General features: G+C 51.2%; 1 protein-coding gene across 11 annotated transcripts in view; it reads left to right on the forward strand.

The window, feature by feature from the left end:
* SHANK3 (SH3 and multiple ankyrin repeat domains 3) overlaps window positions 1-27,699 on the forward strand; it is a 431,788-nt gene that overhangs the window by 176,788 nt on the left and 227,301 nt on the right. For 10 of the 11 annotated variants that reach the window (XR_013394458.1, XR_013394460.1, XR_013394459.1 and 7 more), the window contains 4 exons: window positions 1,275-1,442; window positions 2,872-2,988; window positions 3,708-3,785; window positions 11,883-11,949. Coding sequence is in view for 8 of the 11 variants with exons in the window: in XM_077935409.1 (XP_077791535.1) it covers window positions 1,275-1,442; window positions 2,872-2,988; window positions 3,708-3,785; window positions 11,883-11,949 (430 nt within the window). In the remaining 3 variants the exon portion in view is untranslated. The remainder of the gene's footprint in view (window positions 1-1,274; window positions 1,443-2,871; window positions 2,989-3,707; window positions 3,786-11,882; window positions 11,950-27,699) is intronic. The other variant, XM_077935416.1, reaches the window with a different exon arrangement.

Raw genomic sequence — 27,699 nt, forward strand, 5'->3', positions numbered from 1 at the left:
GACGACGGGCGGCCCGCCAGTCCCTTCTCTCTCCTCGGGGAAAAGCCAGCAAGAGGCACACACACGCTGCGCGTGGCTCTTTAAAGGGAGCGCTGAGCAGAGCCTCCCGCCTGCATTCGCTCCATAAGACGCACACACATTTCCCCTTACTTTTTAGGAGGGGAAAAGTGCATCTTATGGAGCGAAAAATACGGTAGTCAAATTCAAGGAGGAGGAGAGGGCTTCCAGTGGCTACTTGCCAGGATGGCTCTGCTCTGTCTCCAGTGCCAGAGGCAGCAAATCCTTCTGAATCTCAGTTGCTGGAAACCACAAGAGGGCAGTTGCCATTTGGGGGTTTGCCTCGGGCACCAGCATGTCTTGGGCCGGCCCTGCCGTCCCCTTAATAAAATTGGGGATGTGGAAATGAAGCTCTGAGGCCCACTAGGGTGATCTGATGGTGCGCTCTGCACCATTTACATGTCCATCATCATCACTGTCATTTCTTTGCAACCCGCCTTTCTGTCGCTTGAAACCACGCTCAAGGCGGCTTACAGCATGCAAAGATTTGCGCAGCTGCAAAAATATGTTGTGAAACTATAACGAAAGTAGTCATGAGCAGCAAACTGAAACATCAAAAGGTGCACAGCAAAATTAAGCAATCCCCATGCAAGTCATAATAAGACGAAAAATGCAAAAATTAAAAGAACAGCAGCAAAATCAACATCTCCAAGATTAAGTTGTGAATCCCCCCCCCCCCCCAAGAAATACGCCAACTCCAAGAATGGTGATGATGGTTCATGATGACGGAATCCAAGCCCATATCAGTAGTAACTGGCAACTCTGGCAACTGGCAACACATTTTATGCATTCATGAAATGCTTTGTTTACATTAAGTCAGTAATGTGTGCAACGTTCTTGTATGGGAGGCCACTTTAGTCTTCCTGGGGATCTGATACCAAGAGAGATTTTTGCTTGCCTAAAGCCACCGCTTGAATTCATTTTGAGACTTGGAGAGAGCAGACCACCCTTCTCACACCCTGAGCCACGCCAGGAAACCAACTCTTGCCACTTCCACCTCATGCCCAGGCATTCCTTGCCGGGCAAAGCTGCTAAAATAACCCAGCAACCCGCCTCCCTCCCAATTCCTAGCAGTGCTCCTGCAGGTCCTGGAAAGGCATCCCGGCATTTTGGGTGTGTGGTCTGCCTCTGCCCCGCCCCCCTCGCCTTTCTCGCGCCGAGAGGTCCAGCAACCACTGACCGACCCCCCCTGCCTGCCTGTGACTGTGTTTGCGCAGACGCTGTTAGACCTGGGTGCCTCTACAGATTACAAGGACAGCCGTGGATTAACGCCTCTGTACCACAGTGCCATGGTTGGAGGGGACCCCTACTGCTGTGAGCTCCTCTTGCACGACTACGCCAAGGTGGGCTGCATCGACGAAAACGGCTGGCAAGAAATCCATCAGGTGAGGCTGCGGGGGGGGGGGGCGGCTGCAGGTGGGTGGGTGGGTGGAGAGGCTAGCACCCTGGTGGGGGGCTCAGCCCCCGAGCAGTTGTCTGGCGGAAGAGGCCCCACGTTGGGGAAAGTGAGGTAGCTGCTACACCGGGTTGTGGTGGCGTTTTGGAGCAGGAGGCAAGCATGTCATCGATGCAATAACAATGCATTGGTGTGGAGTTACCCTAGACCGTACATAAGGCTGCTTCACTAATTGTTCTGCAATGCTTCCCCAATGTTACTGCATTGCTGCCTTCTTGTGCTCCAGCACGTTGGGGAAAGTGAGGTAGCTGCTACACCGGGTTGTGGTGGCGTTTTGGAGCAGGGGGCCATCGGGGCACAGGTGATGCTTGGCTCTGCTTTTCCGCAACACCTGAGTCTGGAGAGGCCGTACATCATCTGGGTTGTTGTCTGGGGTGGAGTGGATGAAGGTCAACAAACTGAACTTGATCCCTGGGAAGATGGAGTTGTGATGATTGTTCCCATGTCCGGGAAACTGACTGGTTGCCCATTCTGGATTGGGTTGACCGCCCTCTGAAAAAACACGGTGGCAGTTTGCAGGCTGCTCCCAGGTCCATCTTTGTCACCAGAGGCTCAGTTAGCCTCAGAGGCCAGGAGTGCCTTTGAATGGTTTTGGCTGGCACGTCAACCATGGCTGTCCTTGGGACAGGGAGAATCTGGCCTTAGTGGAAGGGAGCTCCATGACGTTTGGCCCATGATACGAAGCTCAAGGCTCCTGGTGGAGCCTCCATTGGCTCCCAGTGCATCAAGCACAATTCAAAGTGTTGGTGTTGACCTTTAAAGCCCTAAAAAGCCTCAGCCCAGTATAGCTGAAGGAGCTTCTTCACCCCCATCGTTCTGCCCAGACGCTGAGGTCCAGCGCCGAGGGTCTTCTGGTGGTTCCCTCCCTGCAAGAAGTGAGGTTACAGGGAACCAGGCAGAGGGCCTTCTCGGTGGTTGCGCCCACCCTGTGGAACACCCTCCCATCAGGTGTCAAAGGAATAAACAACTGCCTGACTTTTGGAAGACATCTTAAGGCAGTCCTGTTTAGGGAAGTTTTTAATGTTTTACAGTGTTTTTAATATTTATATTATTATTATCTTGGTGGATCCCACTCACCCCACCCTGCCCCCCACAAAAATAACACATTTCTAAAGTGTTATTTCTGCTATGGAATCATGTCTGCAGAATGCGGCATAGATGATTTAGAATAAGTAATTCAATGTTGGAGGAAGCCTGTGAGGTAGGTGTGTGTGTGTGTGTGTGTGTGTGTTTTGGAGGGTGATGGAGAGCAGGGGGCACTGTTGATGTGGTTTGTTGAGTCCAGCACTTGCTGCTGTCCCCCATCTGATCACCCACCTGAGAGTTCTCTGCCCTTCCTTCCTTCCTTCCCCAAACAGGCCTGTCGCTATGGGCATGTTCAACACCTAGAGCACCTTCTTTTCTATGGGGCGGACATGACAGCGCAGAACGCATCTGGGAACACAGCCCTCCACGTCTGTGCTCTCTACAACCAGGTGAGTCCTCCCTCCCCTCGCTCTGACCATGGGCCCCCTCCCCTGGCAGATCAGCCCTTGAAGGGGATCAAGAGCCCTCCTCCTTCTGCACCCGTGCAGCCACCCATGGAGTTCTGCAGGCAGGCAGGTTGGACTAGATGACGCTTGGGGTCCCTTACAACGTGACAATTTTGAGATTCTGCATTCCTTTTGCTTGCATGAAGAAAGCCGACAGGGAAAGGGGTGTTCAAGGGGATTGGACCTCCTCAAGATTCAGCTCCAGGATATGCAGAGCGGTTTAAAGGAAACTACCCCTGAGCATGTACTGAGTGCATTCCCCTTACGACTTGAAAGTGTAGCTGAAGCTGAGTCTGGGGTCCAGGGATTCCAAGTCAGCGGAGATTCAAGCCTACTCTGCAGGCTTAAGTTCTGATACCTCTCCTTTTCCAGAAAGTAAAAAAACTTATTCTCAAACCTTTTCAGGGAACACTCCCTCCCCCCAGTTCCAGAAACTCATCCTCTGTGCCCCCAACCCTACCCTACCCTACAGGGGTACCTCAGGTTACAAACGCTTCGGGTTACGTGCTTCCAGGTTGCGGACCACGGGAAACCCAGAAGTTCCTCAGCCTCTGACTCGGCTCTGAATTGCCAGTCTGGCAGTGCAGGCTGATCCTATGTTGCCCCCCCCCCCAAAAAAAAATCCAGGAGAGTTCACTCTGCCTTTCTTTTTCCCCTGCCAGGAAAGCTGCGCTCGGGTCCTTCTCTTCCGTGGTGCGAGCAAGGAGATCCGGAACTACAACAGCCAGACAGCATTCCAGGTAGGAGAGCCCAGCAGTGGGGCCAGGGAAAGGGTCTCTGCCTCCTGGGCTGCCCTCCCACTCCCACCCTTTCATGTCTCCCTCGGAAGAGGGCGGAAGAGGCCCCCCGTGTGGGTTCTTGCCCATCCGTGCCATCGGCCTCCTCTCTTGGGGGGGCCAACTGTGCAGGCAGCAGACAAAAAGGGAGGCAGTATTTGCCCAGGAGGGAGAGGCATGCCAAGAATGGCAGTTTTATCGGGGAAGGGGCCAGCCAGATCTGCGCCCCCGGGCAGAAATCCTATAGAGTCAGCGGGGCCTCAGACCCATCCTGCTTGCTGTGGGGCACGGGAAGAAGAACCGCACTCTAGAGCAGAGTTGGACCCTCCTGCAGACGCTATAGGGCACTCCACCCCAACAGCCAGCATAGTGAGCATTCGGGCCACATCCCAGACTCAGGGTATTTTATTGAGGCAATAGCAACAATAAGTAAATGGAATAATAATAATAATATATTTGTTTATTTATATCCTGCCCATCTGGTTCCCCAGCCACTCTGCGTGGCTTCAAGCAGAATATTAGAATACAATAATTCATCAAACATTAAAAACTTCCCTAAGCAGGGCTGCCTTCAGATGTCTTCTAAAAGTCAGATAGTTGTTTATTTCTATGGGGCGGGTGCCACCACCGAGAAGGCCCTCTGCCTGGTTCCCCGTAATCTCACTTCTCACAGCGAGGGAACCTCCAGAAGGCCTTCGGAGCCTGACCCCAGTCTGAACGATAGGGGTGGAGATGCTCCTTCAGGTATACTGGGCTGAGGCCGTTTAGGGCTTTAAAGGTCAGCACCAACACTTTGAATTGTGCCTCTCAATTATAATTATAACAATGCATCTCAAAGCTCATCCTCAGTGGCTGCCAATTAACTATCTGGCTAAGGGCTCACTCACACTTTTGCTTGCCCCACAGCTTTCCTTCAGTTTACTGCTGAATCTGAGCAAACATGGATCGGGTTTTCTCTGGATTGGCGATTGCTCCAATTTAGCACTAAAGAGTGGTTTTCCCAGGTTGGGCGAGGGGAGGGGAAGCTGCAGGGCCGAGTCAGAAAACCACTTGGATCTGAGTACAGAAAGAACGGGATAAGTCCAGCCTCACCTTGAAGCCTTGAAAGGAAGGAAATTTTGCAAAGAAACAAACAAACAAAAAAACAACCCCACACCTGCACCCTCAATGCGCTCCCACCCATGCCACAGGCAACCTTCCCTGCAGCTGACAGCAAGGAGCCTCATTCTGCACCCCTACAATTTAAAGCAACTACTCCCTTCCCTTCTTATTCTCAGAGGAAAGAGAGAAAAGGTCCCTCCTATCTAGGGGGCAGGTGGCTTCCAAACTGGTGGGTTTTGGGGGCGGGGATTGAATTATTCAAAATTTATTGCAAACCACTTAAAGGCTTTTATTGTAATCAAGGTTTTAAATACAGATAGATAGATAGATAGATAGATAGATAGATAGATAGATAGATAGATGATAGATAGATGGTAGACAGTCTTGTTCGTCTTTCTGGAAGACAGATAGATGATAGATAGATCTATCTATCTAACAAGACAGTCTTATTAATTGTTCTGGAAGGCAGATAGATAGATGATAGAGAGATGGAGAGATGATAGATAGATAGATGATGATAGATAGATGATAGATAGATAGATGATAGATAGATAGATAGAGAGATAGATGATAGATAGATAGATATAGATAGATGATAGATGATAGATGATAGATAGATGATAGATAGTTAGTTAGATAGATTAGATAGATCGATAGATAGATAGATAGATAGATAGATAGATGATAGATGATTAGATAGATAGATAGATGATGATAGATGATAGATTAGATAGATAGATAGATAGATGATAGATGATAGATAGATAGATAGATAGATGATAGATAGATAGATAGATAGATAGATAGATAGATAGATAGATAGATAGATAGATAGATGATAGATAGATAGATGATAGATAGATATAGATGATGGAGGGGGAGAGAGATACCAACAAGCAAGCATGTCACTGATGCAATAACAATGCATTGGCGTGGAGTTACCCTGGACCGTCCTCACATAAGGCTGCTTCACTAATTGTTCTGCAATGCTTCCCCAATGTTACTGCATTGCTGCCTTCTTGTGCTCCAGCACAGCCAAAGCAGGACAAAAAGAATCCATCAGAACTTTTGTGGTATGAAAAGATGAGGGATTTTAGCAGGGAGCTATGGGACATGCACACATCACCAGCCAGGCTTCCTGCTGGCCAAGGAAACAGAGAAGGGGCAATGGGGAGTCATGTCCCCCCAGGAGAACATGAGAAGAGCCTGCTGGATCAGGCCACTGGCCCATCTAGTCCAGCATCCTGTTCTTCTCACAGTGGCCAAGCAGGTGCCTCAGCTCGGAAGCCCACAAGAGCAGGATCTGAACACAAGAACAACTCGCCCCTCCCATGGTCTCAACAACTGCCATCCAGAGACATTAGCCATCCATAGCCCTCTACTCCTCTGAGAATTTTCCTAATCTTCTTTTGAAGTCATCCAAGTTGCTGGCCATCACTGTCTCCTGTGGCAGAGAGTTCCATAGGTTAAGTGTGCTGTGCCAAGTGCCTCCTCCCCACCACCACCTTGACCCCAAACCTGCTACAGCAAGAGGGGCAGGACTCACCTTCTGTCAGGAGTGCGTGCAGGAGCCGGGCCCTGTGACCAGTAGGGCTTCGCAGGACTGGGGCCTTCCTAAGTTTGTTCTGGAGAGGCAAGGCGCGGCCACACAGGTGAGGCCAATTGGTAACTCACAGCACCTGGTGGCAAGAGCCGGGAAGGGATATAAGGTCAGCATTTCCCTTCGGCTCTTTGCCACAGTAACTCGCTTCCTGCCTTGCTGCGTTTGGCTTCTTGCTTCCTGATCCTCAGACCTCGGTTCCTTGACTCCTTGCTTCTCGACCCTTGACTTCATGACTCTTTGCTTCTCGACCCTTGGACCCTTGACTTCATGACTCCTTGCTTCTCGACCCTCGGACACTTGACTTCGTGACTCCTTGCTTCTCGACCCTCAGACCCTTGACTTCGTGACTCCTTGCTTCCCGACCCTGGGACCCTTGACTTCATGACTCCCTGCTCCTCAACCCTCAGACCCTTGACTTTGTGACTCCTTGCTTCTCGACCCTCGGACCCCTGGCTTCTGGACACTCATTCCCGCTCCCACCCCGCCATCTTGCCCCCGGTCCTGACATCCTCAGCCAGGACTTCGATTGCCTGTAGACTGGACCTCACTCCTTGCCTAAAGGTCTGGGGTGGGCAGTCGCCCTGTTTTGACTGGACTTTCAGCCAGCCATAAAGTCCTAGTAAAAGCGTAGCGCTTAGTCCACTTTGTGTGTCGGGGAGCTGTCTCTCCAGCCTCTGGTTCTTCATTCCTGTCTTCCCATTGTGAGTCATGAAATGTAGTTTAAGAGGCACTTTCTGACAATGCCTGAAAGAGCTTCCTCCCACCTCCATCCCAATGCTGGGCTCCTTTGGCCCAGGAGGCAGGCCACCCCAGGGTGCCCAGTGAGGCTAGTGACCCTCTTGGCTTGGGCATGGAGGGGCAGGTGACCCTGGAGAAGCTGCGCTTTGGAGATGGCCCACTTTGCGCATCCCCCCGGTTCTGTTTTGGCATGCCGACAGCGTGAGTGATAAATCCAGGGCTATTTTTATCGCAGGCCTTTGTCAGCAAGTCTCCCGCGGGAAGGGCAGCAAGAAGCAGCAGCAGGAGGAGCAGGATTCGCTTCGCCAAGGAAGGATCTCTACGACTTAAGGAAGGGCACAGGCCCTGACTCTTCCTCAGATGCATGGAGAGTGGGCTGATGGGGCAGACTTTGCGCAAGCTGCAGCTCAGGAGCACTGTTTGTGCAATGGCACCGCTAAGGAGCCCCATGCTCTGCTTTCAGAGCTCAGCCTTGGCATGTGTGAATAGGGGGTGCCCCATGGTCCCTGACCCCCGACTGGAGCTCCTCTGAGCACCTGCAAGCTGAGCCCCACCCAAAGCAGCTCTCCCACAACCAGACCCTGCCATAGCTGAAAGTTGTGGCTCCCAAAGGAGTTCATGGCACGCAGTGTGTTTCAGAAGCTGAGCACAAATGTTGGGGCAGCCGAGAGCTCCTGAACCATTTCCAGGTCTGCATCAGCCTAACTTGTTGGAGGCAGCAATTTTGCTTCTGAATGCCAGTTGGTGGAAACCACAGAAGAAGAGAGGACTCTGGTGCTGGGGTTCTCCTTGCAAGTTTGCCCAAAGAGCATTCTGGCTGGCCGCTGTGAGAACAGGATACTGGACTGGAAGGGACACTGGCCAGCAGGGCTCTTCTTAGGCTTTTTATGTCCAAGCACTTGTGAGTCAACAGCTTATGTTGCTTCTGACATTTCAGTGACCTGTGTTATGTGCAAACAAGGGATGACTGGGAGATCCCTCTCCAGGTGAATAAGATGATGATGATGATGATGATGATGATGATGATGATGATGACAATAATTAATTTATTATTTGTACCCCATCCATCTGGCTGGGTTTCCCCAGCCACTCTGGGCGGCTTCCAACAAAGATTAAAAATACATTAAAATGTCACACATTAAAAACTTCCCTAAACAGGGCTGTCTTCAGATGTCTTCTAAATGTCAGGTAGTTGTTTATCTCTTTGACATCTGGTGGGAGGGCGTTCCACATGGCAGGTGCCACCACCGAGAAGGCCCTCTGCCTGGTTTCCTGTAGCCTCACTTCTCACAATAAGGGAACCGCCAGAAGGCCCTCGGCGCTGGATCTCAGTGTCCGGGCAGAACGATGAGAGTGGAGACGCTCCTTCAGGTATACTGGGCCTTTGAGGCCATTTAGGGCTTTCAAGGTCAGCACCAGCACTTTGAATTGTGCTCGGAAATGTCCTGGGAGCCAATGCAGATCTCTCAGGACCGGTGTTATATGGTCTCGGCGGCCGCTCCCAGTCACTGGTCTAGCTGCTGCATTCTGCATTAGTTGTAGTTTCCGGGTCACCTTCAAAGGTAGCCCCATGTAGAGCGCATTGCAGTAGTCCAAGCGGGAGATAACTAGAACATGCACCACTCAGGCTGTAAGCCCAGGGGAGATCTTGGTGAGCCATGGCTGCTTGGAGAAAGACCGGCCTGGATGGACCAGTGGGACAATCCTGGATAGGGTCTGGAATCTTAAGCCTGATGAGGAACGGTTGAGGGAGGTGGGTTTGTTTAGCCTGGAAAAGAGGAGACATGAGAGCCATGTTCAAATATCTTAAGGGCTATAATATGGAAGGTGGAACAAACTTGGTTTCCGACCCAAACCGGTGAATTCAAATGAGCAGAAAGGACATTCTGACCCAACGTCAGATGGGAAGAGCTCTTTGGCAGTGAAATGGACTCCCTTGGAAGATGGACTGTCCTTCATTGGAGGTTTTTCAGCAAAGGTTGGGTGACAGCTGTCATGGATGCTTGAGCTGAGAGTCCTGCACTGCAGGGGGTTGGACTAGATGATCCTCAGGGTCCCTTCCAACCCTACAGGTCTTATGATTCTGTGAAGTGGGCACTTCTGCAGGCGCTGGCCTGTCTGTCTCATTCTGCTTCAACTTCCTGAGACTCTGAGCCTTGGTGGTGATCAGCATCTGACCGCCTCCCCCTCCCCCGCTGCCAGGGATTCATCTGGCCTCTCCATCTCTGCTAATGTGTGCCATTTTGTGAGTTTCCATTACGGTGGCAGCATTTCACGGTCTTCTGCATCCATTTCATACTTGAGATCAGACTGCTGCATCTTGGATCTGTTTCAGTTCCATTTTGTCAGAAGCAATTATTAACACCCCCTCCCTCTCTTGTCCCTCCCCCCGCCTTTGTGGACTCCAGAGGAAAGAAGCAGCTGAACTTTCATCCTGTTTCTCAGCTCCTTTCGGGGTCTTATTTGGGTCCTGTCGAGAGGATGTGGCAGCCGTCAGAGAATGACAGATCCATACATTTGTAGACCACTCTTTCAAGAAGTTCCAGGGTGCCATCCCTGATTATAGAATTGTATAATTGTAGAGTTGGAAGGGACTGCAAGCGTAATCTAGCCCAACCACCTGAAATGCAGAAATCACTCCCTGAAGGACGCCACCCAACCTCTGCCTACAAACCTCCAAGGAGGGAGAGTCCATCTTTTGAGGTCATCTGCTCCACTGTCGAAAGTTCTTCCTAATGTTAATCGGAATCTCCTTCCTTACAGTTTGAATCTGTTGGTTTGGCTCCCTCTGGAGCAGCGAAAAACAAGCTTGCTCCATCTTCTAATTGACAGCCTTTGAGGTATTTTAAAGTGGCCCTCATATCTCCAAAAGGGACGCGGGTGGCGCTGTGGGTTAAACCACAGAGCCTAGGACTTGCCGATCAGAAGGTCGGAGGTTCGAATCCCCGCGACGGGGTGAGCTCCCGTTGCTCGGTCCCTGCTCCTGCCAACCTAGCAGTTTGAAAGCACGTCAAAGTGTAAGTAGATAAATAGGTACCGCTCCGGGGGGAAGGTAAATGGCATTTCCGTGTGCTGCTGTGGTTTGCCAGAAGTGGCTTAGTCATGCTGGCCACATGACCCGGAAGCTGTACGCTGGCTCCCTCAGCCAATAAAGCGAGATGAGTGCCGCAACCCCAGAGTCAGCCACGACTGGACCTAATGGTCAGGGGTCCCTTTACCTTTACCTCATATCTCCTCTCAGTCTTTTCCAGGCTAAACCTACCCAGCTCCTTCAACTGTTTATCAGGCTTGGTTTCCAGACCCTTGGTTATCTTGGTTGCCCTCCTCTGCACACCTTCCATCTTGTCAACATCCTTCCTAAATTGTGGTGCCCAGAACTGGACTCAGTATTTCAGATGTGGTCTGATCAAGGCAGAAGAGAGTGGGACTATGACTTCCCTTGACCTGGACCCTAGACTTCTGTTGAGGCAGCCTAGAATAGCCTTATCCTTTTTTTGTTGCTGCATCACTCTGTTGACTCAATGTGCTTGTAAGTTGAACAGGAGACTGAGAAGTGGGTACCTGGACCAGTGTCAACTTGGGGGGGGGGGTTTATGACTGCTGTCCCATCCACACTTCTGCCTAGAAAGCACGGGTCCAAGCAGTTTTCTGCTTGACCCAAAGTTTCAAGGCACAAGTCTGAGCTGTTTTCTCCTTGCACCAGCTCCTTAGTGTTGCATCAGGAAAAACATCAATCCTGGGGAAACCCGAATTGCCATTTGCTCTGATTGAGCGCTAAAGAGCAGTTTCCCTGGGGGAACCAGTGGGGTGAGAGGAATTGTGGATAAGCCCTGGGTTGGGATTTAAAGCCCTGGTCTTCCTCATCCAAGTCCAGCACTGTAACCCACAAACACACTGTGCCTCATGCCGTGATAAACCCACCGCCAGCCTTCCCAACACAGGACCCTCCAGATGGTGTTTATTTAGGGAACTCAGGGAACTCATTTGCACCTGTTGATCTGCCCACATCCCAGAAAATGCCTGAGTTGGGCTTGTGGGGCCATTGTCATGCCCCATATCTCTTTGTGCCCTGTTCTAGGTATCAGGGCAGCAGACTCACTGACTGGGTGAATCAGGGCATCACTGTGTTTTTACATGAGTAGAATGTGTCCTTTTATTTAAAATGCATCTCTGGGTTATTTGTGGGGCTTAGGGATTTGTTCATTTCCCCCAAAAAATATAGTCTGCCCCCCCCCCAAGGTCTGAGGGACAGTGAGCCGGCCCCCTGTTGAAAAAAGTTTGCTGGCCCCTGTGCTTAGGGATCATAGCCACCTCGTCAACACTGTTCAGAAATGACATTATTGCAAAGGCTTTGGAAGACCTTTTCCTTCCAGCTCAGCAATTCTGATGGGGAAAAGAAATTACAGAATATGCCCTGGGGAGGGTGCAGCAGCATGGAGAGTTCATTAAGGGATGAGAAGGTAAAAGGGTGCTGCTGCATGTAGCCTACCTTACAGGGTCGTTGTAAGATTGAACAATATAAATCTCTATGATCATTAATTTTGCTTAAAAAACCTCAACGCATCTGGAATACGCAGCCCCGCCTGACTCCTGTTCTTTGTCCTCTCCCCTCGTTTCAGGTGGCCATAATTGCGGGGAATTTTGAACTGGCCGAAATCATCAAAACTCACAAAGAGTCCGACGTTGGTGAGTGAGAGTGTTTGGCTTTCCACGCACTTAGTATCTCCTTGTGCAGCTGAGAGGCCCTTTGACCATCAGTGGTGGGAGGCTGGGGCACGACAGTTGTGGTGCCAGGCCAACCCCTGGCCAAGAGGGCCAAGGAGGAGATGCCAGGAGGACCAGAGGACTTGAGAAAGGGCCAGCCTGGCTACCTTGTTAACACTGCCCTGCTTGGAAACCTCTCCCTGGTTTCCCTGAAGTGACCTTGAGTTGGCAGCTTCAGGGCACCTACCCATTGAAGTGGATGAGAGGAGGAGCATCACCCTTGGAGCTTTTTGTCCCATGACTTCTGGGTTTCCTGGGGGTGGGAAGGCCCTTGATCAGGAGACTCACCACCCTGCAGTGGATTTTGAACCGGTGACCTCCTTGGGAATCTCTGGCAGCGAGTCCAGCTCTTCCATAAAGTCCTGGCTGCTGTCTGGAGTGTCAGCCTGGGCCTGTTTCCCTGGTCATTTTGGGAAGGAGAGGAGCCAGCTTGGGCTAGGCTCTCCACCACGGGCCCTTTGTGTGGCACAGATGCCATGCAACCTGCCCACCTCTCCTTTGCCACCCAGCTGCCAACAGAAGGGACCTTTTGCAGACTGGATACCTCTGGAACCTCTGGCCTAGCCAGAAGGTGGCAAGGTGGCATCTCTTTATCTTGTGGTCTGTTTGAGGTAGGCGATTGGCTGTGCCTCTTCGGGGCGTCTTCTGCCTTGCTCCCCACACTCCTTCCATCCCACATGCAGCTCCTGCAGGGACAATGCTGGTATTTCCTCCCCTGAGAATGCATGCTATGACCTGCCTCTGCGGTGCAGCTACATTTAGAATGGTTTCTGCTCTTCTGGGCTCCCGCTGGGCAGAGACTGAAGGAAATGATCAGAGGAAGGTGGGTGCATCTGGCATAGAAGGGAGGCTGGAGGAGACACAGGCTTTTCAGCTTGGGCAGGGGAAATTCAATGGCAGGAGATGAGAGAGCATTGCATGAAATGATGAGCAGCACAGAAAGAGGAATCCAGGAGCAAACGGTTCATTTCTGTGGGAATGTTCAGGGATGCAGGAGGGGATATGTTGTTTGATTATAGCCTTTCCAACTTGTGTTAACAAGTTCACAATTTAGCAGAGTAACATTCCCCCTTTTTAAAATTCACAGCGGATGCGTTTGCTCAGGCTCGCTAAAGCCTCTATAATAACTGTTCTGGTATTTTCCCCTTATTCCCTCATAAAAGATAAGACACAACACAGTCTTCTATAAAAGTATAAAAAGAGTTTACTCACATTCTGTTCACGATTGGATCCCAGAAGGCAGACTTAGCTTAGAAAAGTAACATACACCTGGAAACTATCTCATAAGGAGACAGTCCCTTTGTCCTCTCTGGGCTGGAGGCCAAGAGAGCATCTTTGGCTAAGCAGATGTTGCTTCTTTGAAGCATGTAGTCAAAAGAGAGAGATGGCTGCCCTGCCCTGTGCTTTTATCATTACCTGCACAGGTGAGGCCACACCCACCTCTAGTCACATGTGGAGGAAGTCTGTCCCAGCCCAGAAGGAAACAGGAACTTTACCTGCTGGCTGGACAAACATTCCTCCCCATGTGCAAACATGTTCACTCTAAAAAAGTTGTACTTGACTGCTCTTGTGTTTCACATTGTACAATTTCTGAGTCACGGCAGCTGCTGTGTTGGGTTGCACCAAGAGACCAAAGCAGCACCTGGTTCCCAATCAGTATCTGGGCTGCCCCTCTCATGCCTGGGAGGTAACAAAATTCCCTCTGCATTGAGAAGAGCATCTTCAGAGCAAGGTGAAGGCTTCCAACTACCTCTTCTCCTTGACAGGCTAGCTTTCTGCAGGCGTGGTGCTTTTGTTTCAAACGGAGGGGTGTCCCATCAAGAGAGCCCCTACACCATAGCCTGAAGGAGTGCAGCCCAGATGACAGGCAAAGAAGTTCATTCAGACAGGAGCTTTGCAACCTCAAGGCCTCTGGAGTTTTGTACTCAGGCGGAGACAAAAACCCCAAGCTTGTCTCTCCTCCCTTTCCAGGGAGTCGCTTCGGTTCCCCACGAGAGAAGAATGGCAGTTTCTTGAGCACCTATCAGGCGCAGGATCAGAGGCAGAGAGCAGGGCCCATTAACAAATGAAAGGGAGATTACATTAATGAGAATTGTCAAACGGCTTGGCTACCAAAACCGACTTATTTAATTTTGTTCCATTGAGAGGGCGGAGGCGGAGGAGGAGGCACGAGATCAATTAAAGGCGGAAAGGCTGCCTTGGCGAGAGGTGGCTATCAGTCCAAGTAGGTCAAATAGCACTGGGGGGAAAGGGAGGGTGAGAGGGACTGGGAGCGGGCAGGCGGGCAGCGGGTCCAGATGGCCAGCTCCTGCAAGCCAAGGGAATTGGCTAAGGAACAGCCTGAAGCGAACCCTCAGAAAGGTTCCTGAAACACCTGCAGAGAAGTGGGATTAGGAGCAGAGGAAGAGCCTGCGGGGCTTGGAAGGGCCAGGTGGCAGGGGAGGGGGGGCAGGCCACATCCAGACCTGCGCTGGGCACCTCATCCCAGCTCCTGGGAAGGTGAAGGCAAGGACAGGTATCGGGGCCAGGAGAAACACCTGCGAGGAGCGGGGACTGAGTTGGACTCAAAGCGCCATTTACAGGGCTGGGTGTCCATTGCCAAGGTCATGGCTGTTTCTGCCAGTGGCATGACCCTCACCCAGTGGTTGAAAGGTCCATTCTCCCAGCAGATCCCACCAGTGCTTGGAGGGGGGGCACTCAAGGAAGGCCATGGCCAAGCCCTGATCGGCACTTGCACTCTGCACAGAAGTGATCATATTTATTGCCTGTACTTTTCGAACACATGGAGGAACTTGCAGGGCCACTAAGTGTTGTGTGTGTGTGTGTGTGTTTGCATGCATGCATGGGTGTGCTCATGTGCAGAGTGGCTGAGCATGCAGGCCTCCAAGGTCTGTGCTTGCCAGGTTCAAAATGGGAGCGTGGGTGTGTGCATGAAGCCTGTTTGTTTTCATTGGTTTATTTGCAAAGCGTTTCGTTTCCTCTGGGCCACCCAGCCCAGATGTGTCCCCAAAGCAGTTTGCAATTGAAATATATTCGGAGTCGAGAGTGGATTTCATGCTCTTTATTCAGCTCATAGTGGTGAAGAGGAATGGAAGTTCCCCCAGAATGTCTGCTTTATATACATTATTTACACAATGGGCCCCACATGATTGGCTAATTCCGGGAGTCACCTGTAGGCCAATCAGGTTGCGGATTCACTTCCACCTGGAGCTGGATTGGGTGGCTCCTGTGGACCAATCAGACTGCTGCATTGTTCCTAGGACCAATCAGACTGCTGCATTCTGGATCCTATTGTTCTAGGACCAATCAGACTGCTGCCTTTTGGATCCAATTCAACTCAGTACATAACAGCAATAATGAAATGGAGAGCAGTGAAATTTAAAATGCAGCGTAACCACGCAAAGGTCCTTGACTAAGCCTCTTATTCCTTGGCCATTGGAGCCTGCTGGCCTCTGTGCCTCCTGCAGATTCCCCCAGCCTCTGAGGAGACAGGTAGCTGCAATCTCCTGGTTGTGGAATCCCTCCTGAAACCAGGTGCTCCTTAAAAAGATCCATTCAGAAAGCTGACACCAACAGCAGGGAGAGAGGGGGACGAAGTCAACTCAACGGCTTTCCTGCTAAGGTGATCTGCCCCTCCCTGCAAGTTACTGAAACTCCAGACAAGCAGCAGATACGGTATATGAGGACCTGGCAGAGCAGGGTGGCTATCCCTGCTCAGCAGCCTGGGATCACAGTCTCTCAGACTAGCCTACCTCGCGGGGTTATTTTGAGGCTAGAATAATAATAATAATAATAATAATAATAATAATAATAATAATAATAATAATTTATTATTTATACCCAGCCCATCTGGCTGGGTTTCCCCAGCCACTCTGGGCAGCTTTCAACAGAATATTAAAATACAATAGTCTTGTTGTTTAGTCGTTTAGTCGTGTCCAACTCTTCGTGACCCCATGGACCAGAGCACGCCAGGCACTCCTGTCTTCCACTGCCTCCTGCAGTTTGGTCAAACTCATGCTGGTAGCTTCAAGAACACTATCCAACCATCTTGTCCTCTGCCGTCCCCTTCTCCTTGTGCCCTCCATCTTTCCCCACATCAGGGTCTTTTCCAGGGAGTCTTCTCTTCTCATGAGGTGGCCAAAGTATTGGAGCCTCAGCTTCACGATCTGTCCTTCCAGTGAGCACTCAGGGCTGATTTCCTTAAGAATGGAGAGGTTTGATCTTCTTGCAGTCTATTAAACATTAAAAGCTGCCTTCAGATGTCTTCTAAAAGTCTGGTGGTTGTTTTCCTCTTTGACATCTGGTGGGAGGGCATTGCACAGCGCAGGTGCCGCTACCAAGAAGGCCCTCTGCGTGGTTCCCTGTAGCTTTGCTTCTCATAATGAGGGAACCGCCAGAAGGCCCTTGGCGCTGGACCTCAGTGTCTGGGCAGAACGAGGGAGGTGGAGACGCTCCTTCAGGTATACTGGACCGACCGCAACTTTAGCTGGTGGACAGGACTGTCTGCCTGTCATTCTCCATGACATCAAGGACAGATCCACGCATTTAGAGCACATGGCTTTCCCCAAAGAATCCTGGGAATTGTAGTTTAGCATAAAGGTAAAGGGACCCCTGACCATTAGGTCCAGTCATGACTGACTCTGGGGTTGCGGCACTCATCTCGCTTTATTGGCCGAGGGAGCCAGCGTACAGCTTCTGGGTCATGTGGCCAGCATGACTAAGCTGCTTCTGGTGAACCAGAGCAGCGCACGGAAATGCCGTTTACCTTCCCGCCTGAGCGGTTCCTATTTATCTACTTGCACTTGGATGTGCTTTCGAACTGCTAGGTTGGCAGGAGCAGGGACCGAGTAACGGGAGCTCACCCATTACTTGGTCCCTTCTCCTGCCAGTGAGGGAACCGCCAGAAGGTTCTTGGCACTGGACCTCAGTGTCCGGGCAGAATGATGGGGGTGGAGAAGCTCCTTCAGGTCTACTGGGCTGAGGCCGTTTAGGGCTTTCAAGGTCAGCACCAACCCTTTGAATTGTGCTTGGAAATGTACTGGGAGCCAGTGTAGGTCTTTCAAGACCAGTGTTATGTGGTCTCACTGGCCATTCCCAGTCACCAGTCTAGCTGCCGCATTCTGGATTAATTGTAGTTTCCGGGTCACCTTCAAAGGTAGCCCCACATAGAGCGCCTTGCAGTAGTAGAAAGATAACTAGAGCATGCACCACTCTGGCGAGACAGTCCGTGGGCAGGGAGGGTCTTAGCCTGTGTACCAGATGGAGCTGGTAGACAGCTGCCCTGGGCACAGAATTGACCTGCGCCTCCGTGGACAGCTGTGAGTCCATAAAGACTCCCAGGCTGCGCACCTGGTCCTTCAAGGGCACAGTTACCCCATTGAGGACCAGGCTACACCAGAGAGCGTTCTGGTAGAACCACAACGAGCTCTTTGGAGGAAAGGTGGGATAGAAATCATAGCACCACAGAGTTGGAAGGGAACCCCGGGGCCCATCTAGTCTGACCCCCTGCAATGCAGGAATCACAATGCAGCAAGATCCGTACAAGGCAATTTTATATGTTGCTTCCTGTGGTCTGATGCAGTGACGTGGCTCTTTGGTTTGCAGTCAGAACCAGATCATCCACTCGGCCTGAGCTCTTTGTGCGCCACTGTTGGCCGTGTGCTTCATGCGCCTCGCCCCATCCCATGGGGTCGATCTCTCCCACGTCTTCCGAGGCCCATCCTGGCTCCGGCGATGTGACGTCCCCTCCTTCCCAAGGTTGACAATTCTTGTGGCTGCTCCTGATCACAAGGGAATGCTCCTTCTTCCCTTCCTCGTTTGAACTTTGTTCTCTTCATCTTCCAGTCGCTGGATCTTAGTGATGCTGCCAGATAGCTTTAAAAGAAAAAAAGTGCCCATATCCAAAAGCTGACCTCTCGCTTGAGTGGCGCCTTTTCTCCGCATGGGTAATGAGAGGCTCTGTTCCAGCTGCCACTTAACCTTCTCTTGGATACGCTCACGGCTCAGAGCTGCTGCAGGCTCTGTAGGACTCAAGTTTTGCAGACCGAGAGAATCAATCTGCCAACTGCCTTCCAAATTCCTCCACGAATCTGCTGCCCGTCCCCCTTCCACCCTGCCCTTCACAGAACTGGCCGCGGTGCTCATTATGCTATTCCCAGTTCTGAAAGCAGAGGTCATTCCATCCGTCCACATGCAGCTGGAAAGCAAGGAACGGTTGCCTGCAATTAGAAAACAACCCAATCGGTCCTTCACGGGCATTTGCAGCCCTCTTCCCTCAGTTCCCTCAGTCCTGGAAGTGGGATGGCCTCCCTCAGAAGGTGGTGAAGGTTTTTGAAGGTTTTTAAGGATGGCCGCCTGTCAGGGATTCCTTAACTGTGATTCATGCTTTGCAGGGAGTTGGACTGGGTGAACTTGGGGTCCCTTCCAACTGTATGTTGTTGTTTAGTCGTTTAGTCGTGTCCGACTCTCCGTGACCCCCTGGACCAGAGCACGCCAGGCACTCCTGTCTTCCACTGCCTCCCGCAGTTTGGTCAAACTCATGCTGGTAGCTTCGAGAACACTGTCCAACCATCTAGTCCTCTGTCGTCCCCTTCTTCTTGTGCCCTCAATCTTTCCCAACATCAGGGTCTTTTCCAGGGAGTCTTCTCTTCTCATGAGGTGGCCAAAGTATTGGAGCCTCAGCTTCAGGATCTGTCCTTCCAGTGATCACTCAGGGCTGATTTCCTTCAGAATGGAGAGGTTTGATCTTCTTGCAGTCCATGGGACTCTCAAGAGTCTCCTCCAGCACCAGAATTCAAAAGCATCCATTCTTCGGCGATCGGCCTTCTTTATGGTCCAGCTCTCACTCTTATGTTGCTGTGTTTCTATGATTCTCTGATCTGGCACCTTCCTGCCACATCAATTTACCACCTGAAATAGCTTCTCTGGGCTGAAGACTCCTCACCTGCAGCCCTGTCTTCTTTCCTCGCCTCCCTCTCACTTAAGCACCCCTCTCCCTCCATCGCTTTGGGCCTTGCTCGCTGCCAGATTTGCCACACCTTGGGCTGCGCTTGACTCTGGGAGCCGCTACAGAAGGATGGAGATCGGAGGGCTGCAGGGCTGAGAGTGTGACGGGGGGCGGGGGCGGCAGCTGCGAGAGTCTGAAAGCGCCTGGAGCCCCTGCGAGAGAAGCTTTGCGCAGGACCTGGACCTCTGCAGCTGAATCACTCAGCAGCGTGACAAGCTGTTCCCACTGCCTCAGTGCACAGTCACGTGCAAGATGTGTCCTTGACAGGAGTGGCCAGCATGGAGGGACTCCTTTAAAAGCCCCCCTTCCCCTTTTGCAAAGCCACAGACAATCTGCTTCATATTCAAGGGCGAGAAATAGATCTTTATTATTTCACGGTTAAGAGTATTCGTGGACGTAACACGAAGCTGGTTGCTGGAAGATTCAGGACAGGTTTTAAAAAGTCCTTCTTCCCGCAGTGCAGAGTTAATCTGTGGAACTCCCTCCCACAGGGATGGCCACAAACCTAGATGGCTTTCAAAGAGGATTAGACAGATTCATGGAGGGTGCCATCAATGGCTTGTAGCTACGATGACCCTACTCTTCCTCCACAGTTGGAGGCAGCAATGTTTGTGGATACCAGTTGCTGAAAACCACAGAGATGGGCATGGATCCGTTAGCTGAGACTCCTGCATTTCAGGGGGTTGGACTAGATGACCCTCAGGATCCCTTCCAACATTTCTACCATTCTTGTGCTCAAATCCTGCTCACGGGCTTCCCACCAGGGCATCTGGTTGGCCGCTGTGGGAACAGGAGGCTGCACTGGGTAGGCTGTGGGCCTGATCCAGCCGTGCTCCACTTACGTTCTTGTGTGCTTTGTACCAAGTCAGGCCATTGGTCCTTTTCAGCCCAGCATTGTCTGCACTGACGGGCAGCGTCTCTCCAGGGTTTCAGATGGGATATTTTTCCTTGCCAGGATTCGAACTTGTGCTCTGCTGGTGAGCTGCAGCACAGCACAACTAAAACTTCTCAATGATGTTTCTCACTGCTGCATTCCATGGCTTTTGGAAGCTTGAAAAGAAGGAGTGAGGAAGGTAGGCCAGCATTCCCCAAGCTTGTGCCCTTCAAATGTTTTGCGTGACAACGGCCACCAGCCCTAGCTGGCACAACCGCTACGTAGGAGAGCAGATGCAGTAGGACATAGACGGCAGGTGCACTCTGGATTCATCCACAATTCCCCTTGTCCCACTGCTTTCCCCCGGGAAAAAACACTCTTTGATGCTCAGTCGGAGTAAACAGCCATCGAGTTTCCTGCAGATTGCTGTTTGTTCCGATTTAGAGCTAAAGAGCAGATTTTCCCCAGAGGAATGTAGCAGGGCAAGGGCAAAGCTCCTCCAACTCCTACTTTCTAGGCATCGGGCAATTGGAAGTGTGGACAAGCCCTCTGTCCTTAAGGCACATCTGAAGCACAACCCCCCTCCCCCAAAAAAGAATTATGGGTTTGTTAAGGGTTGCAGGGAATTGTAACTCTGGGTTCACCACCCTTCTGCTGGTCCTGTGATTTCTAAGCACAGGTGTGAGACATTTTGCTTTTTTCTTCCTGTGGTTTCCTGCTGATTCGGAACAAATATGAGTTGGGTTTTCTGTGGATTCACCTTTGATCCAATTCAGCAGTAAACTCTGGGTTTTCCTGGGGAAAAAATAGGTGGGACAAAAGAAAAATCTCCCAAATAGGTGCCCAGAATTCTTTGACAGAAGGAATGTCCACCACCATCCAAGGTTGTCCATTCTGTTTCTGCTACGCTCAGAAAGTTCTTCCTGGTGTTCAGTCTCCTTTCTTGTAATTTGAATCCATTGGTTCGGGTCCGACCCTCCAGAGCAGGAGAAAACCAGCTTCCTCCACCTTCCATGTTTGAGCCATTCAGGTATTTGAAGATGCCTCTCATGTCCCCTCTCAGTCTTCTGTTCTCCAGGCTAAACAGACCCAGCCCCTTCGTGATCACTGAGCCTAACCAGCTCCCCAGGAAAGCAAGATGCTGTGCAGCTGTGATACCTGGACAGCAGAGGGTTGGACTAGATGAGTTTTGGGGTCCCTTCCAGTTCCATGATTCACTTTTGTACACTGAAAGCATTCTCATAGAATCATAGAGTTGGAATAGACCACAAGGGCCATCGAGTCCAACCCCCTGCCAAGCAGGAAACACCATCAGAGCACTCCTGACATAAGGTTGTCAAGCCTCTGCTTAAAGACCTCCAAAGAAGGAGACTCCACCACACTCCTTGACAGCAAATTCCACTTTTCGAACAGCTCTTACTGTCAGGAAGTTCTTCCTAATGTTTAGGTGGAATCTTCTTTCTTGTAGTTTGGATCCATTGCTCCGTGTCCGCTTCTCTGGAGCAGCAGAAAACAACCTTTCTCCCTCCTCTATATGACATCCTTTTATATATTTGAACATGGCTATCATATCACCCCTTAACCTCCTCTTCTCCGGGCTAAACATGCCCAGCTCCCCTAGCCGTTCCTCATAAGGCATCGTTTCCAGGCCTTTGACCATTTTGGTTGCCCTCCTCTGGGCACGTTCCAGTTTGTCAGTGTCCTTCTTGAACTGTGGTGCCCAGAACTGGACACAGTACTCCAGGTACTGTGCATAAGATGGTAATTGTACCCAAAGGGCAGGGCTAAAAGGGGAGTGGAGGTACTGACTCCCCAATCTGCACCCAAAACATCTGCCGTGCTCCTTTTCCGCCCCCACGTAGATGAGCCCAAGAGGAACCCATAAACCAAAAGCTGCTCCCAGAGGAAACGGGGGCCTGGCCAGGCCCCTCTGTTTGCGTCCTGGCACCCAAGCTGCTCATTCATGGGTCCCAGATTCTCTGATGGTTGGGCTTTTGAAGAAAGCGAGTGGCTTCTGCCAGGAGCCTGATCTCCCAGCTGCCGCGGCTGCACCATTACAGCTGCTCGGCTCCTGCCTTCTCAGAAACGAGGCTGGCACGAGCCCTTCGCTTGCCAAAAATTGCCTGTGACACTGCCAGCCTGCCTGTGATCAGACCGACATGCAATTAAGCATTTCCCCCAAGCGGCTGATGGTGGGGAAATAATGATTACCTTGCTCGGCTCATTGAGCACAAGCCCAAACTGCCGCCTCCCACAGAGAGCTCTCCTGGCCCCTCTGCTTGGTGAGCCCCCTCCCTCCCTGCCAAGGTGCCCAGAGGGTGGCACTGGCTGGTAGCACCAACAGGGGAACCTGGAGGGGGGGCGTGGAAGCACGCAAGACACAAATCTGCCTTTGCTCACCTCAAATGCTTGAAGGCGTTCTACTCCCCTGGGCCAAAATGGTTGCTTTCTTTCAGTGGTTTCAGAGAGCTTTTATAAGAACGGTGTGATGGCCTGGGACTCGGGCTCAGACTTGCAACCAGAGGAGTCTCAGTCCACACCGGATCCTTTGCCTTAGGCGGCATCTGAACCAAGTCTGGGGCCTGATCCTGAAGAGCCCCAGTCTGCACAGGTTCCCCTGCAACAAGCACCAGCTGGGCCAAGTCAGGGGCCTGATGCTGCCCTGGCTCCAGAGCCGGGGATGACCTCGTTGCCTCCAGCTGGGCCGTCACTTACAGCTGCTCCACTGCCAGTTTGGTCAGGGGAGGCTGAGACGGCCCCTGGGTCTACTAACTAACCAACGTCTCCCAAGCTGCAGAGACTGGTGTCTGAGAGAAGGAGAGACCTGAGTACTCGCAGGAGGAGTGCTCGCCTTCGGGCAAAATAGGGAGGTGAGTCGCCGGGGGATCAGGACCGGCCGTTACCCCGACAAAGATAAAAGGCTGTCGGACCCCGCCCCAGGTTGCAGGAGCAACATTGCTGTTTGCCAGAACCTGCCTGAGATCCTGTGCCTGACCTTGCCTGGTTTCCTGCCTCGTCCCTGTCAGACTGACTCCTCGCGGAACCCGTGGATTCGGAACCGGACCTGCACTGCGTTACTTGGGTTACACCTGTCCCAGCACAAACAGCCAGATCAATCCAATACCCAACTAGCCACATAAGAGGAGCCTGCAGGATCAGGCCCGTGGTCTACCCAGTCCAGCACCCATCTGCCATGGTGGCCAACCAGATACCTGTGGAAAACCTGAAAGAAGGATTTGACCACAAGAGCAATTCTCTCCCCTCCTGTGCTTTCCAGCAACTGTATTCAGAAGCATTGCCAGCCCCAGCTGTGGAGACAGAGCATAGAATCAGAATCGGAGAACTCCAGAGTTGGAAGGGACCCTGAGGGTCATCTAGTCCAACCCCCTGCAGTGCAGGAGTCTCAGCTAAAGTATGGATCTCAACTAAAGCCATTGTGGCGAGGAGACGTTTATACTTCAGCCACTTATCCTGATTGATGTCTTCCTTCCTTCCTTCCTTCCTTCCTTCCTTCCTTCCTTCCTTCCTTCCTTCCTTCCTTCCTTCCTTCCTTCCTGAGTTCCAACTAGATGGAGCCTGGCTGGGATTACTCACTGAAGGGCGGGATACAAACTCTGCACTTGCTCTGAGGCACACTTTTCATTATTTCTTTACCAGCACCTCTTGGAATTTTTCTGTTCTGGGAAAAACTGTTAGCGTGAGACCTTAGTGCGGACATGTCCAAAGCCTGGCCCGGGGGCCTAATCCGATTGTAGTTCAATGACTACAATCCTAAAAAAACCACAACTTTGGGGTAAAATCGTCGGCCTTCACGTTTGTTCACTTCATCATATCTGGCCCTCTTTGGAAAAAGTTTGGACTTAGTGAATCACAGCCCATCAGGGAGAGTGGTGCTGGGCTCTCTGACTCAACACTCTGATTGAACAGTTTCATAGGATATACACACCCCATAGTTTAATCAGCATTTACCTAAATTCTTTAAGTCTTTACTTAAAAAAAAGGTGTTTTTTTTGTTGTTTTTTAATGAACCCATTTGGCTCTCAGAATTTTCCTGCTCCTGAACATTCATTTACAGTCTTTTTCGCTGCAGGTTTTTTTGGTGAGATTTTTTAAGGCTTTAATTGAACAAAAGCCTCTTTGGTGCAGCAGATTTGGAAGTTCTGAGCAGATAAGTGCCTTGAACGCTGAGATACAAGCTGTGCCCTCTCAGCAGGAAAACATGGACCTGGGAGAGACCAGGGTTCAAATTCAGCCATGATGCTCACTGGGGTGACCCTGGGGACTAGTCCCTGCCCTGCCAGAACCTGCCTGTGATCCTGTGCCTGACCTCGCCTGGTTTCCTGCCTTGGCCCTGTCGGACTGACTCCTCGCGGAACACTTGGATTCAGAACTGGACCTGGACCGCGTTACTCAGGTTGCCCCCAGGCCCAGTACACCAGCGCAGGCAACCGACTTACCACTACAGAAAAGAGGGTGATGCAGTGATTAAATGGACCGGCCTCGATCACATCCAGTGGGATGGGGGACGACTTTTTGCTTTTTTATATACAAAAAAAATGGGATCCAGATGAGGCTCAGTCATCAAGAAGGGAGCATGGAGGGCTTGGAATGAATCCCCTGAAAGCCAGAGCCATTAGACTGATAGCAGCCAGGATAAATGCATCAGGTTGCCATGGCGACGGAGAGGCGGGCAAGCGCTTGCAATCTACGGATCTCTGAGTCACAGATGCAGAAAGCGACCGGGAAGATGAAGGAATGAAAGAGGCCGGCTCACAGAGGATTCCTTGGCTAGCTGGGTTGGGAAGTGGGGGGGGGGTGTTTTTTGGGGGGGGGGCTTCCTCTGGAGGGCAGGAAGCCATGTCAAGAGCTGTCAGTGTCCTTGTCTGCCCCCAGCAACTGTTTAGACTGAAATCCTGCAGGCACTTTGCCTGGATAGGAGCCCCACTGAATACCACAAGACTGTCCTCCGTGCAAAGGTTTTCAGATTTCACAGTAAAAGAAGGCAGAGCCCAGGGATGCCTCAAATGCATCAGGGACCCTTTTGAGGCCAAACCAGCCTTTGAGGGCAGCTTTTGCCAGACTGGGATACGGATCCTAGGAATGGGACCATGCCTCTTGCTTGCCTGAGCAGAGGGCAGAGTCTGGGTATGCAAAAAAAAAATCTCTTGACTTCAGCCTGGCTGGAATGTAGTTTGTTGACTGACATTTCCACTCCACCCACTTTTTGCCTTTGGCCCCACCTGGCCATGTGGCCCCCAGAAAGCTTTCTACAGGCTGAAAGCATTCCCCATATCTGTCAGGCTTCGGGGAATCAGAATAAGCAGATCAAACGAAAGGAGCATTCATACCAGTTAGTTTCTTTAATAATCACAGCGATAGACAAAGGAATGCACATCTCTCTAGAAATGGTGTTGCTCCCAGTTAAGGTTTTCCCCCTCTGTACCCATTAATCTACGTCACTCCTACATTGAGTAATCTGAGCTTCTTGCCTCTGCGCTCTCTGTTCTATGACTCTCAGAGCCCGTCTAGTCTTAGGCAAGTGGGGGGGGGGGGTCAGGACTACTGTCCAAGGACACTGAATCTACCAGTCTCTCTCTCTCCCGGTGTTTCCTCTTCTAGCTGCTCCTCACCCAGTATTTCCCAGCTTTCCCCCTCTGGACTATGCCCCTCTGCAAACCACTGTTCTAAATTCATACTGTCCTCCTGCCCTTGGGAAGGTTCAGGAAAAGTGATGGGCGGGGGGCGGCTGCTCCCACCATTCCTCCTCATTCCAGACCCTGACAATATCTTTGGCCTATAGGCAGAGTAACACACACCTAACACCCCCTGCCTTTGCCTGGGTAGCAAGTATGTCAGATAGATGGGTTTCTGCTTAGCCTTGACATGCCAATGTCCTGAATCAGGGCCGCATTTAGGTTTGATGAGGCCCTCAGCTACTGAAGGTAATGGGGCCCTTAATGTCCAGCTGTTCTTTATCAACAACAAATTGCCACTGTTTTGTGTGTGGAATATATGCTATATGGTAATTTATGGACCGGGACTCGGGTGGCGCTGTGGGTAAAAGCCTCAGCACCTAGGGCTTGCTGATCAAAAGGTTGGCGGTTCGAATCCCCGCGGCGGGGTGCGCCCCGGTGCTCAGTCCCAGCGCCTGCCAACCTAGCAGTTCGAAAGCACCCCCAGGTGCAAGTAGATAAATAGGTACCGCTTTCTAGCGGGAAGGTAAATGGCGTTTCCGTGTGCTGCGCTGGTGCCGGCTCGCCAGAGCAGCTTTGTCACGCTGGCCACGTGACCCGGAAGTGTCTGCGGACAGCGCTGGCCCCCTGGCCTCTTGAGTGAGATGGGCGCACAACCCCAGAGTCTGTCAAGACTGGCCCGTACGGGCAGGGGTACCTTTTTAATTTATGGACCTAATAGGTATCTAAAGCCTATTATCTATCTATGTATCTAAAGCACATGTTGCAACCAGTCCATGCAGAATGTAGGCACCCTATATATAGAAAGGAGCAAACCAGTGATGTTTTAGGGAGCAGGCTAGCAGACGGGGCCCATGACTTACATCGTAGGAGCCCACACAACACAAAACACTGTGTAAGTAGGTTTTATTTTATTTGTTTTTTATCTTCTATTTTGGAAAATAACATCCAGGTTTTTTTTCTTTAAATTTTTTGTGTCCTCCCCAAGAGAGTGGGGCCCTAAGCTATAGCTTGTTTAGCTTATCCATAAATCTGGCACTGCACACAGCCAGCAACCATCCCCACCACAAGACCCTCCAAACAATACCCTGGGGCAAGAGTCTGTTCCGCAGCCTCATCTTTTGCAGAGTCAGTCCAGGCTATTTATGGACCTCATAGGTATCTCAAGCCATTTGCCCATGTGGCCATGCACCCAGTCCATGCAGAATGTAGGCACCCTATATATAGAAATGAGCAAACCAGTGATATTTTAGGGAGCAGGCTAGCAGGCGGGGCCCATGACTTACATCATAGGAGCCTACACAACACCACAACACAGCACTAAACACTGTTGCTGTATGTAAGTTTTATTTTTATCTTATATTTTGGAAATGTACATCCAGATTTTTTTTTCCTTTAAAAAAAATTGGGGCCCCCAAGATAGTGGGGTCCTAAGCTGTAGCTTGTTTAGCTTATACGTAAATCTGGCACTGTCCTGAATGCAGGAAGATACTTAACGACAGAGATTGTTTCTTTCCTGTGCAGCAGCAGCTGTGTGGCTGGGGAATGAGAAGGGTGTGGCAGAAGAGCAACCTTTTAAGTGGGCAGGAGTTTGCTGCAACGGGCTCCAGGTGGTGCATTGCATACTGTTGGTGCATTGCATACTGGCACAAGCTGGCATTTTATGGGAATGCTGCTCCCATGGGTGTCTAACACACACTCCCCCAGTCTGGTGCTATCGATGGCTCTGCTCTGGCTCCACAGTCAAGAGGCAGCCGTGCTTCTGAATCCCAGTTGCTGGAAAAAATACAGCATCAGACATTCAAAACTTCCCTAAACCTGGCTGCCTTCAGATGTCTTCTAAAAGTCAGATAGTTGTTTATCTCCTTGACATCTGATGGGAGGGCGTTCCACAGGGCGGGCGCCACCACCGAGAAGGCCCTCTGCCTGGTTCCCTGTAACCTCGCTTCTCGCAGGGAGGGAACCACCAGAAGGCCCTCAGAGCTGGACCTCAGTGTCCGGGCAGAATGATGGGGGTGGAGATGCTCCTTCAGGTCTACTGGGCCGAGGACGTTTAGGGCTTTCAAGGTCAGCACCAACACTTTGAATTGAATGTGCTT

This window comes from Podarcis muralis, chromosome 10 (genome assembly GCF_964188315.1).
Source record: "Podarcis muralis chromosome 10, rPodMur119.hap1.1, whole genome shotgun sequence".
Taxonomy (NCBI): Eukaryota; Metazoa; Chordata; class Lepidosauria; order Squamata; family Lacertidae; genus Podarcis; species Podarcis muralis.